Source organism: Drosophila miranda, chromosome XR, assembly GCF_003369915.1.
Source record: "Drosophila miranda strain MSH22 chromosome XR, D.miranda_PacBio2.1, whole genome shotgun sequence".
In the NCBI taxonomy this organism is placed as follows: Eukaryota; Metazoa; Arthropoda; class Insecta; order Diptera; family Drosophilidae; genus Drosophila; species Drosophila miranda.
Window position 1 is genome coordinate 7,308,150 of NC_046674.1, and position 12,574 is coordinate 7,320,723.

Sequence of the window (12,574 nt, forward strand, 5' to 3'; positions counted from 1 at the left end):
TTCTTTAGCCAGATATCTGTTACGTATATAGGGTAAATGTTGCGAAAACTACAAGTTGCCTGATGGTAATTAATATTCACAAATAATTGTAATAAAGCGAAAAATACTATTATGTATATTGTATCAAATGAAGGATAGGATAGGATGTTGAAGTGGAAAATGTTCTTAATTTAACGCTAATTTAAATCACTATAACGACAAAATGTATTACTTTTGGGGTGAATTTAGTCTTAACATAATTTTTAGCTTATTTATTTTCGGTGTTAGCCATTTTGGCATTTATTTTTTTAAATCTAGCTTGTTTTTCCGCTGAAATTTTGGCTGCACTGGTGCTGGCTGTTGCGCAGACGCAACTGACTCTCTCTAGTGGATCTCTATCCATCTGGAGACCGCAAGACTGTGATTTTGGGGCCACTGTCTTCAGTTTTCTTTCAGTCACGGACGCGATCAGTTGTCGTGAAATGCTTATTCTTTTGCTGTGACAAGAATTCCGTGAATATCTCAAGCGATAAATGTTAAAGTAGGACCAATTCTATAGCCAAGGGTCTAAGGGAATCTGTGCAACATTCGTGATTGAGTTTTTAATAAAAATAGCTTGCAGGAATTATTGTTTTCGGACATAGCCGGCATACCATCAAATGGAACCGCACTTCTTCTGCTGCCTAGGACGATAGTAAATCTTTGTAAGTATTTGCAGCTTTATTAAGTGGAAGATTGCCCAGGACTAGTTGAGATCCCGCACTGCGGACTCTCCCTAAGACCAAGCAAGCGGAGTGAAGTTCATAAACTAGTTAGACACATGCATTAAACCAGAAAAAGTAGTTGAAGGTACAAAACTGGTTACATTACTCAAAACGAAGTCTTCCCCGCGGCCAAACCAAACCAAACTTCACCAATGCCGTAGTGTAAGAAGTAGAAAACGATGAAATGTACAAAGGCCCACGGGCAAGAGCAATAATCGCGCACAAACGAGCTGGCGAAGCTCAAAAATTATGGATGTTAAAATGAAAATGGCAATAAAAGGGGCCCCAAACACAGAAACAGGCCCAGACCCAGACCTGGGACCCCCGGGTAAGGCAGGGAGCCAGGGAACTGTTGTAGTAACCAAAACCAGTTGAAATACCATTTTACACAATGCAGACAGACAATAAAAGAAATTAGAAATTAAGATTCCACCCGAAAAAAGGGCGGCAAAAAGCAAAGAGCCAAAGAGCACCTACGTCGTTCGCTACTGGCACCAAAAACCCCAATAAAAGTGTAAAGAACGACAAAACAAAAGAGTGTGCGCTGTACAGGTGAATGTCCAGAGAACTGAAACAAAAGCCGGAGAACGTTTTGTTGTCCGCTTTGGTCGGTTGCTGGTTCTTTATATGTCGCTAACCGCGCAATTACCACGTTTATGAACTGGGCCAATTGACAGTTCGGACCCGTTGGCCACAGAGCCAGCCAGAGCCAGAGCCAGAGAACACCATCATTATGTGATCCCACAAACGGCGATGAGTGGGTCTTGTCGTCTCCCATGATGACGGAAGATTGCTGTACTCCTATCTCAAGATCTAAGCGTTTTGCCTCCGGAAATTGATTTTTGCTGTGTGTGGCTAACGTTTACTGTTCGTGTTCTATTCACTGACAGGAAGAAGCTGTTGTGTTTGACCCAATTTTTAGGCGAGGCTTCATAATAACCGACAATTTACGCAAATTCACTCCGTCCTACTGCTCCTCCTCCTCCTCCTGACTCATTGATAACTGCTGCAGTCTGCCGGTGAAAGTCCCAAAACACTCCGAAGCTGAGCCAAATGACTCAGACAGACTGGAGAGCGACAAACCACAGAGTAGCCTCGGACAAGGCAAAGACAGGTTGCCAAATCCTAGACGCCGAAAACACACCCATATCTGTATGTCTCTCCTGTCTGTCTATCTGTCACCAAAGTATTTCTTTTTTTTTTTTTTTGGTTTTTCCTCTGGCTGGTTTTGGGTTTGGATAATTTTCACCTGAAATTAATTTCACTGAGGCAATGAAAATTTTCATTTTTTCGTGTGTCGGAAGTGGATCAAAAACAGAAAGACAGAAAAACAGACAGACAGAGGCCCGGCCCGAGAGACCAGAGAAATAGAAATGCGAAAAACCAGATTCAGATTGAAAAATTATGTACATTTTTACGAGCATTGCTTCGGTGTGCGTTTATTTTGATTTCGTTTTCGTTGTCTTGTCTCAAATTATTCATTTACGAGTTAATGAAACACTTTCGCTCGTTAAGAGGCTGTCCCGGAATCCCAGGCCGAACCCAGATCTTGGGCCGTCTTTGATCCCCCGCCACCGTTAGCGGTTTGATCGGGGGCCGGGCGTGGGATTCTCTGGCCATGCCCAAAACTGTTGAGAATCGCAAATTGGTCAAGAAAACCGAACCTCATCATCATGAAGATATGCTAGCCTGGCCCAAATTGGCAGCTTTGCTGATCATCTGTGCCGCACGATTCTCGGACGGCGGCAAACAACTCAAAATGACAGAGACAGACACAGACACAGAAACGCAGACGGAATCAGAGACGGAGTTGGATTTGGAGTCGGAGACGGAGTCGGAGTCGGAGAGGGAGACAGAGATAGAGACTCTGGCTGAGCGATCAGATTGATCTCTGCAGCTGGCTCGGTCTTTGGCCTGGCCTCCGTGCCGGGGCGAAATAGAACATAACGCTAAGCTGCGACTAAATTGCATTCAAATGATGTAAAATCGCCTCTAATGGGCTGATCTTTTGTTTCGCCTGTCGGGCCGAGGCACCACTCCGTCGTGTGGAGTGGAGAGTGAAGAGTGGAGAGGAAAGCGACCTCAAATGCAAGAGTTCGTTGCGGTAAAGAAAATGCACTGGATTGGATTGGATTGGATGGATGGATGGAAAACATTTCCCCACACAGGCAGAGCAAAATGAAATACAGTCGTCCCATGCCGGAGAATGGGATGGGGGATGTGCGTGCCGCGCATGCGGAATCGCGGCACTAATTGCAATTCGGGTTCTTATCTTCTGAGTGCGTCGATGCATACTAAGAGGAAGCGGACACAGCCATGGCGACATTTGCATTAGGCATGGACTCGCGCTAAATGGAGTTATCTGGAACTGGTTGTGTGTTTTCCCCAATTCCTTAAACCATTCAATTGGGGAGTCATAAATTTGAATTTCGATTAGAAGAATCCGATAATTATCGATATTAACACTTGATTAACGAGCTGAACAGTTCTATCAGTGCACTACTAAAGGAAATTAGATTCTTCAAGTTATGAAGAAAACGTTCCCTTCCTTCAATTAAGATATACATGTCTTACAAACGTTTTCCAGCTTCGCTGACAAGTCACCCCCCAAGCATTTAGCACTGTTGTTAATACTGTTACCTCAGCCTAACGGTTTTCACTCCCTGACTTTACACTTTTCAGCCTTTTCATGGCACTCATTCTCGATGGTCTCGGTAGGGGCAGGGGCAGGGGCAGGGGCATTGGCAGGGCGCCCTAACCAATACGTCAACCTGTTATGCTGGAATTATAGCCAGCCTGGAGAGTGTGGAATGGGGAGGTACTAGATACAGTGAGTAATCAAGTTCCCGAATTATGCTCGAGAGAGCACACGCACACACACACACATGAAGGGTCTCGGTGGGGAGTGTGTGGGAAAGAGCGGAGGAGCATCGGCAGATTTGTTGGTTTTTAATTAGTTTGTTCGTCGGTTAAAGAGTAACGGTGAATGCTTTTAATGACTCTGCGCTCTTCGCTCTCCACTCTCCCAGCCTAGTGAGCATTCGCGTGTCGTTCCCTAAGCTTAGCCCCGGTTCCTCAGAGGTTGCGATACTCTCCATCCACCATCCTCTCTCCGCCTATCTTCAGTTCTGTGTTATTGTTAATGTTATGCCAGTGGTTCTTTCTTGTCAACTTTTCCCCTCCGTTTGTCGTAAAAATGAAATGCACTTTTAGTTCCGCACAAATCGTAATGGAGAGGCAGAGGAAGAGAGGGAGAGGATTAGAGGAGTGACGCATTATATTACTCGGTGTACATTTGTATTCCGTATTGTTCTTCTCCTTCTCTTCTTTCCGACCAACAATGTTGTTCTGCTCCAGTAAAAGGCCTCCGCAGCGCCGTTAGAGCGATTATGAAACTGCAAATGTTGCACAGATTGCTCTCCACGCATACATATTCATCGCTCTGTGGCTATAAAACAATTAATTCATTACACAATTAGTGGAACACGTTACTTATTAAAGGCCTGGCAACCATTGTGCAATCGCAATTGCACCCACCTACCTGTTGCGTACAGAGCCACAGAGCTGTATTCGCCTTGGGTATCGGTATCAGTATCGTTCATCAATTTTCTCTTACTTGTCGTTAGAGCTTATCGGTTTCGTTTCTTTTTGGCCAGAGGAGGATTGCATAAATTTGCACATTCCACAATGTGTTCCCTTAACAATTATGACATCTAGCAACAGTCAAAGAGCTAGCGGTATCCGAATTTTATAATGAAGCCAACAGAAAATACATGTCTGGTCTGCCAATTTGCCATCACTTTCAAAATTAGACGACAACAAAATACCCAAATAAATAAACACGAATACGAATACGAATATTTCCCCTTTTGATGGGGTTGGACTGCATTGTTCGGATGATTCAATTTTCGATTTTCTAGTTTGAAATGAACTTTCCATTTCGGTGCTTTCTGATAAGCATCCCATTGACATCGGTGCCACTGCTATAGAGCTGCCCCTGCCTCTTACACACACCTGTCACTTTTCACTTTCTTCGTGGCCTCGACACTTTGTCGGCGGCTATTATTATTGAAAGTGGTCGTGGATCTGGATGTGGATGTGGATGACTCTTCTTAATCTGGCCAAAAATCGCTCGCCTGCGGTCCGGGGGAATGCCAACGCGCATTCGGACACAATAGATATGACTATGGATATATCTGTTCATTTTGGGTTTATTTTTGTACGGCAAACGGGTTAATGGCCGGTCGGCCGACTTCCGTTAGACGACGCCCGTGAATGGTAGACATTTTTGCAGCCACTGTCCAGCTCAAATTCTCATCAATCATTCTTTGACTCTTTTTCGTCGATCTGTCCGTCCGTCTGTCTGTCTGTCTGTCTGCCTGTCTCTCGTTTCGTTGCAATGCCTTGAACAATTTCACCGATAGAGAAAATCGGCTAATGCGAGAAATTTAATCAACTTATGCGTGGACGACGACGTCTTAATACTTAACGTTAAAAAAAGCACTCTGCAAGTGAGTGTGTGCCAGCATTATTTTTGTCTTTTATTTTATTATTTTTGTTAACTTTTTTTTTCACGCGGCTCAGACGTAAGTCAATTTATTCTTTCTTTCTCCGTTCGAACACACACACACACACACACACAAACAAAGAGGAGAGGGAGAGAGGAGTACTCGTACCAGTTACCAGTTTTGGTTTTGGCTTTTGGCGGCCTGTCTCGCTCTCCGCTCCCCATAGCGGCTGCGCGCATGCGCATCTAGGTCAAGCGCTGATGGGATGCCTATGGCTCTGGCGATGGCTTGGCTATGGCTATGGCTCCCCAAGCGTTCTAACTGTCATGGGAGCAGTAGGGTACGTACTACGTACTACTACAACGTACTGGAAGAACCTCTCTCTCTCTCTCTCTCTCTCTCTCTCCCCACAATACACGTGTGCCTTGTCTTGGTATCTAATTGTGCTTGTTCTTTTCTTCAATTTGGAGTCTTTTTCTGGTACTTGGAGTCCGCTTTTTGGCGGTATTTTTATTAGGCAAATGTGTTTCCGTTCCATTTCAGTGGTAGTGGGAAGTGGCTGGCAGCAGATACGACAGAATGGAATGATGGAGTTTGCCACGGGAAGAACCATCTGAAAGATACTATTACAAACGATCAATGGAGATCTCCAAGTCCCTAGGAATAAGCTAAGACACACACTAGGGTTCCAAGTAAACTTTGAAATGGGGAATACGATAATAGAGACCCCCATATTGGGAGCCCTATCGGTTCCACTTATTATATTATTTATTTTCAATATTTTCAATACTCGTCCATTGATTAGTTTCTCTTCTCGCAGAAACAAAACACCCAAGCGCAGACCTCGACCCAGACCCAGACCCAGACCATCATCAAGAAATTCCAAAAATAACAGAACTTTTACTTTTGGTAGTTCGCAGTCAACAGTTTGCAGACGAGACTTTGAGAGCTTCGAGCGCCTTGGGGCCTTGGGACTTTGGGGGGCCCCATCGCTAACGATGGCTTCCCGCACCGAAACTATTTTTACCCCAACCCAACGTTTTCTCCTCTGAACTCTGCTTTGATTGCACATGTACTACATTGTGGCATTACGAGCATTAATACGCGTGTATCGTACATGTGTATATGACGGTGGAACAAGCGGAGTCAGGCATCGTCTTAACCATCTCCATCTCCATCTCCATGGGCATCGCCATTCCCGCTGAACCGAAGAACTGGTTTCTGGGTACCACTTCGGCGTGGTGTGGGCTGATCCGATGGCTGGTTCGTTCTTCGAGATGTTATTGTGGCTCTGCCTGACGGCGGACGGCAGGCGGAAGGCGGCAGAGAGTGCAAGGTGGAAAATAAGTGAAAATTCCGAATTTGTAGGGCTCAGCCAGCAAGCGTATCAAAGTGTCAGGGAATTCTCTAATTAAATCTTATTTTTATTATTTTTTGTTTTGTTGTGGGACAGCGCTTTCGCTTTTTATGACTGGTCACCTGAGAGGTCTTCGCTGTTCCCCTAACAGAGTGGTATGCCAATTAATTATGGAATTTATATCATGCTACATTCCTTCATTAAGAGATTTCAAAGCGGGTGGGGGGTCTCGGGAGATGGAAATGAAAACGTTTCTGCGAGGACTTTGAGAGAGGCTGGGTTCGAGCTCGAGTTCGGGAAATGCAAATGGAAACCGGTTAGAGACTCTTTCGTTGTTCTTTTCCTTTGCGAAAAGTGAGAATTTTCGTTTGGCTAATGGGATGGCCAAACAGGATTAGCCGGTTCCTAGGCATGCTGGCCCATTAGCATTAGCGAGCATTTTCACGGAGAGAGAACGGGCCCGAACGAGCCCGAACGAGCCAGCTCACTCGCACTCAGAGTGGGCTCAAAAGAAAGCAAATCCGATCCCCCCCACAAAAGTCCAACGAAAGTGAAGCATCAATAAAAACATAATGTAATCCCGACTTACTTTGTTATTATCTTTCAGAACCCCCGATCAGCGATTAGATCACCTTCAACGCGTAACGGCACAGACATGGACACGGTCTATGGGACAAAGAAATACTTCCAGAGTCTATCGGGTGTGAGTGATATATACAGAGCGCAGACGACATGTCGGCAAATGGTGAGTCGTTTATCACTGGCCACACAAAGGGGGGATTACTGTTATAGTAGAACCCAACTCTTGGGAATATAATTAACATACCGCGGGGGAATTTGGGTCTCGCCTGAATAGAGGAGGCCTGTCCATTTATCGCGATCAGAATCTCTTTTGTAAATAGAAATGTTACATCAACTGAGGGTTTTCTTTTGGATCCACTCAACAAAGAACGCAGCATGCATATTTATTGTTTGTTTGGGATCTGGAGTTGGCTCGGGCTGTTTGCATTCCTCATTCCTCCGATTCCTCCGATCCCCATTCTCCATTCTCTCGTTTCCCATTCCCCATCATCAGCTGCCAGACTAGCGACTAGCGACTAGCCTGGCATACTCGTAGCATAGGTAACCAGCGAGCCAAGCACGAGAAGAACAACGTTCTAAAAGGTGAATGACTTTCTCTGCCAGAAGCAGCCACGAAAGAGGAGGCACAGAGACAAAGAGAGAGAGAAGAAAACGCAATGAAAAGAGCCAAGACGAGAAGTTGGCCAAAAGAGAACGCGGTGCGTTCTGGGGGAAGGGTAGAAGGCAACTCAGGAAGTGCCCTGCAGCTAATGAATGTTAAATGGTAATCAAGAAACAATCAGACTCTCCCCGAGAGGTGCCTAGAACTATGCGGATGGGTGTCGCACTCCCATCGGACTCCCATCCCAGCGCTCCCAGTGCTCCCAGTGCAATGACTTGTGTTCCCAGGCCAGGCTAATTAAATGCACCCGATCGTAGCAACGGACCTTAACAAATCATGACAAGTGTCGTGTCGGTGAGAGGTTTGCGGTTCGACCGATTGCTGAAAATGAGTGCCAAGTGGGCCCGTTAGAAGTGCTTAGAATGCGCGGATTCACTTCCGAGAATGAGATCTCAGACTAGCAGCACAGCAGATTGGCTGCTGTGTGGCTCTGTGACCCAAGAAAGAAAGTCGCCAAAGGGCCGAGAAAGTTGTCTCCCGTCTCCGGATAATTATCTAATTAGTAGCTATCGGGATCAATTGGCAATGGGCCGTCTGGGTGGCAGTGGCGGTGGCGGTGGCTGGCATGCTTTTGAAACACACTTACACCTTCCACTCCGATCTCCAATCTTCGCAGAGCACGGACTACACTTACCAGAACACTCTGGGGCGCAGATCCCAGCTGGGGGCCTACTACCATATGAACAAGCAGCCCTCGTACACGAACGATCATAGCATCAACAGCCAGTACGGGTACAATACGTGGGGCATCTGGCGCGATGGCCGGAACATTGCCCCGTCCACGTTCTCGGCCAAGACGCAGACGCAGTATCCAAAGAATCGCTCCTTCTCCATTATCCTGACCACGGCCGCTTTTATAGTCCTCCTGGCGGTGATCTCCATTGCGGGTCTTGCTTTCTACTTCAGCTCCATCAAGGCCACCCTTGAAGATCGTAAGTGTGCACCCATTCTCCGCAATGGTAGTGGGATGTTTCTCATAAATCCTCTTTCTCATTCCACAGCAATCATGGGCTTTGAGGGCTCCTTCCGCATTGCCAAGGGGGATCTGTACTCGACGGGCCTCAAGTACAACCACACCACGACCTACAAGCAGAAGATTGACTTTTACAAGCGCTTTGTGGAGCGATCCCTCACGGACAATGGCCTGCAGCCGCTGCGCACCGATGTCTGGGGATTCGGCGATGGTCCTCTGATCAAGGTCTCTTTCCGCCTGTTCCTCGACGTTCGCAAACTTCCGCAGTATGTACCCATCTCCCAATCCTCCGCTTTGTGGGTTTGACCCCTCTTCGATCTCTGCAGGAATATACTGAGCGTGGAGGAGTACATCAAGGAGTCTCTGTTCCTGGAGACAGCGGCCACCAAGTCACTCTATCGCTCGCTCCGCCTGGACACGGAGTCTGTGGAGATCAAGCGGATCATGGACGAGCAAGTAGTGCGATCAGCGGCAATCTTAAAGGAGGCTGTAAGCAGGCGATAGCCCACCATCTTCCCCTGTTCTCCACTAACCCTCTTGTTTGCTTTGCAGCAAACGGTGCCCACTAGTCAGACCCAGCTGGAGAAACGGCTCATGAAGAAGGGAACGCCTGCCCCGGCGGTGCACCCAAAGCCACCGGGCAACAACAACAGCAACACCACTCCCAAGCCCCGGAACCCGCTCGTTCGCAACCACTCCGCCGACGAGGAGCCGGAAATCGATGTTGAGAATGCGCCCGTCATTCAGGGCTCCTTCGAGGGATCCTTCGAGATAACCAAAACGGATGCGGACATTGCCCGCAAGAAGATCCCCCCCACCCGGGCCTACCAGAGCAGCAGCAGTCTGCCTCCTAAATCGATAGCGGTGACGCCCTACTCCCTGCGGGTAAAGCCCAAGAAGCCAGGCATTGAGAAGCTCACGACGATTGTGCCCCAGCAGCAGCAGCCTTCCCTGCCCCCTGCCACCACTACCAGAGCCACCACCAAGACGACTAGGAGGCCAGCAACAACAAGCACAAAGAGAACCACTAGCACTAGTACCAGCACCAGCACTACCACTAGCACCAGCACAACGACAACAAGTACAACAACAACGACACCCAAGCCAACAACGACAACAACCGTTGCTGCAAGTACCACCACCAAAGCCCCAGCACCCAGCACCACTCTGGCCAGCACCACGACATTCACCTATCCCGCTGTGACCGAGACTGCGCCCACACCCACGCATGGAAGCGTGAACCTGCCCAAGCTGGATGCGAATCTCTTCACCACGTATCCCATTCTGGACACCCAGCCCTGGCGTCCAATGCACCGTGAGGTGCCGGAGCTAATGCCTGGACCGCCACCCGCTTTTCCGACCAAAACCCTGCCCATGGCAGGTGGAACCACGCCCACTGTCAATCATATACCCCAGAGGCGGATCGATGAGCTGGAGCTGCCGTTTATAGGAGACAATCCCACGCCACCGACAGCCGCTGTGGCGCCAGTGACCATCGATGATCCCTATGGGCCCATGTCCATTGCGGGATTCCTTAACCAGGGAGTACGCATGACCGAGACGAAGCATGAGATGCCAGGTGCAGGCCAGGAGCAGCCGGAGCAGGATATGCTCTTCTACCACAACTTTGGCAGTCCGATCTTCATGCCAGGCACTGAGAACATAGAGCGCCTGGGCGGAGCTCTGGTCGAGCCGCATCCCCTGCCGGTGCCCCTGATCGATGATGTCATTATACCACCATTCAAGCCGATCGATCCGACGCTTGGAACTGGGGACAAGCTGCCTTTCAACATCGATGCCAGCAACGAGAGGTTCGAGCACTTGGGTGGCGGTGTCATAGCCAAGAAGCAAGAAAAGCCGGAGAAGCAGGAGAAGCTGGAAACCTCCACAAGGCAGGCCCCCGTTGAGGTCACCACCCACAAGATCAACCACACTACCAGCCCTCCTCCTCCAGTGAGGTTCGTGGTTAGCAGCTCACCCAGACCCACGAGCGCGCCAGCTCTGCCCTCCCTGAAGCCGACGGACAATTCAGTGCTGGCCGACACCATTGGGGAGTTTTTCATGGAGCTGCTGAATCTACCAAAGGAGGGAAATGGAAATGCTACCACCAGGAGCACCACACCGAAGCCAGAGCCTGAAACGGAGCAGGAGCAGGAGCAGGACCCTGCGATCGATGTTTTAGAGTCACGGATAGAGCCCGATGAAACCGAGACGCCGAAGCCGCACACTGGCAATCCGTCCAAGCCGAACTTTATGAATCTAAAGGAGCACATCCTGCAGCGCAATACCCCGTCCCTGATTCTGTCAAACGACACCCTGGCAAGCACAACAAGCGCCACTACGACCACATCCAGCACAACCACGGAGGAGCCAAGAACCGCCAGCAGCATTTCGAACAGAAACCGCATCCGAACGACCAGCGAGCGACCCACGATGATGGACGATTCCAACCTTTTCCCCTCGCATTCCAAGTGGGAGTTCGTCAACAGCTCGTCCGCGCAGAACTACGGACACAATGCGAATATGCGGAAGATCTTCAACAAGACGCTGCAGGCCTGGGTATCGGAGGACATTGACAAGTCGGAGAACCTGACGCTGAACGACATCAAGACGCGCATCAACAATGCCAGCAACATACAGGACATTTCGCTGATCTTTGACACGCTGGCCTCCAAGCTGGGCATCACCCCGAGTGTACCCAACAAATTTCCCCCGTTTTCCCAGAACAAACTCAAGCATCCACCCAAGGAGGAGTCAAGAGTGAGGCCAGTCCTGATTTCAACGACCACGGAACTGCCAGTCCAAGAATCGAGCGTGAAAAGCTATTTAGACCAGCGGGAGCGGGAGCCATTCATTAAGCCAATGTCCAGTTTTATGGACGATGGGTCCTCAGAGATGCTGGGCGCAGCCATTCCAGTGGTCGGCGAGGCGGAGGTGGAAGTGGTGGATCCGCTGAAGTACGAGGAACTGCTGAAGATCTCACAGTTCGTCGAGCCCACATCCACCACGGAGGCGAGCGTGCATCGCTTGGTCACCCTGCTCCCCGTGCGCTCCAATTCGGGCATTCGCACCTACAAGCCCCCCACCGAAGACTTTGAAGCGCAGCGCAGCAGTCAGAGCGGGCCTTCCGCCGTTTCCAGCCAGGGAAAGGGCAGTGGTGGCGGTGCAGCCAACATACGGCGCAAGATCAACCTAAACCAGAGCCGTAGGTTCGGCCAGCCCCCTGCCGAAGCGGTCGTTAAGGGCGGCATCAAGGTCACAGTCAAGAAATGAAATGATCATCGGCCAAATAACGTCAAGATGAGATTACAAGAAGGAAGTTCTACGACAAGTGTAGGCTCCAGATTAGTTTGCAGGATGTAGGTCTTTGGAAACGATTTGTAGTAGCTCTAAGTAGGGAATATAACGTTAGTTAGATCGTTAATCGGAACGTGCAAATAACAAAATCTTGTTCGAAAATTGTTCACTCGAGGATAGAACAATTTTGGAATGACAATTCTTGTTATACATACTTTGGCGATATCTGTGTGTTTGCCAATCCTCAGTATTTAAGATTTATTATATTAAATTCCTTGTTTAAGTGCGGAATCAATATAATTTAGTTTGTATACGAAGCTATGATTTAAATACATCATTTTTTTTTTGGAATTCAGTTCAGTTCAATGCGATTCTTATGTTAATGTTAGATTTGGATGTGTATAAGTCGGTAGCATAAGTTTGCACTATTTATTAAATGTGAATAATTTATTA

At 48.3% G+C, this 12,574-nt stretch overlaps 1 protein-coding gene across 4 annotated transcripts; it reads left to right on the forward strand.

Moving 5' to 3' along the window:
* The first annotated feature begins 416 nt into the window (after positions 1-416).
* On the forward strand, positions 417-12,574 carry LOC108153141 (mucin-5AC). 4 transcript variants are annotated; one of them, XM_017282942.2, is made up of 7 exons: positions 417-520; positions 595-683; positions 7,216-7,353; positions 8,468-8,783; positions 8,853-9,090; positions 9,151-9,313; positions 9,377-12,574. In XM_017282942.2, exons 3-7 carry the CDS (start codon positions 7,264-7,266, stop codon positions 12,095-12,097), a joined length of 3,528 nt encoding a protein of 1,175 aa, XP_017138431.1. In that variant the 5' UTR covers positions 417-520; positions 595-683; positions 7,216-7,263; the 3' UTR covers positions 12,098-12,574. The 4 variants fall into 4 exon arrangements, with proteins under 4 accessions (XP_017138431.1, XP_017138432.1, XP_017138430.1 ...); XM_017282943.2 differs by having other exon boundaries at positions 602-683; XM_017282941.2 differs by having other exon boundaries at positions 417-683.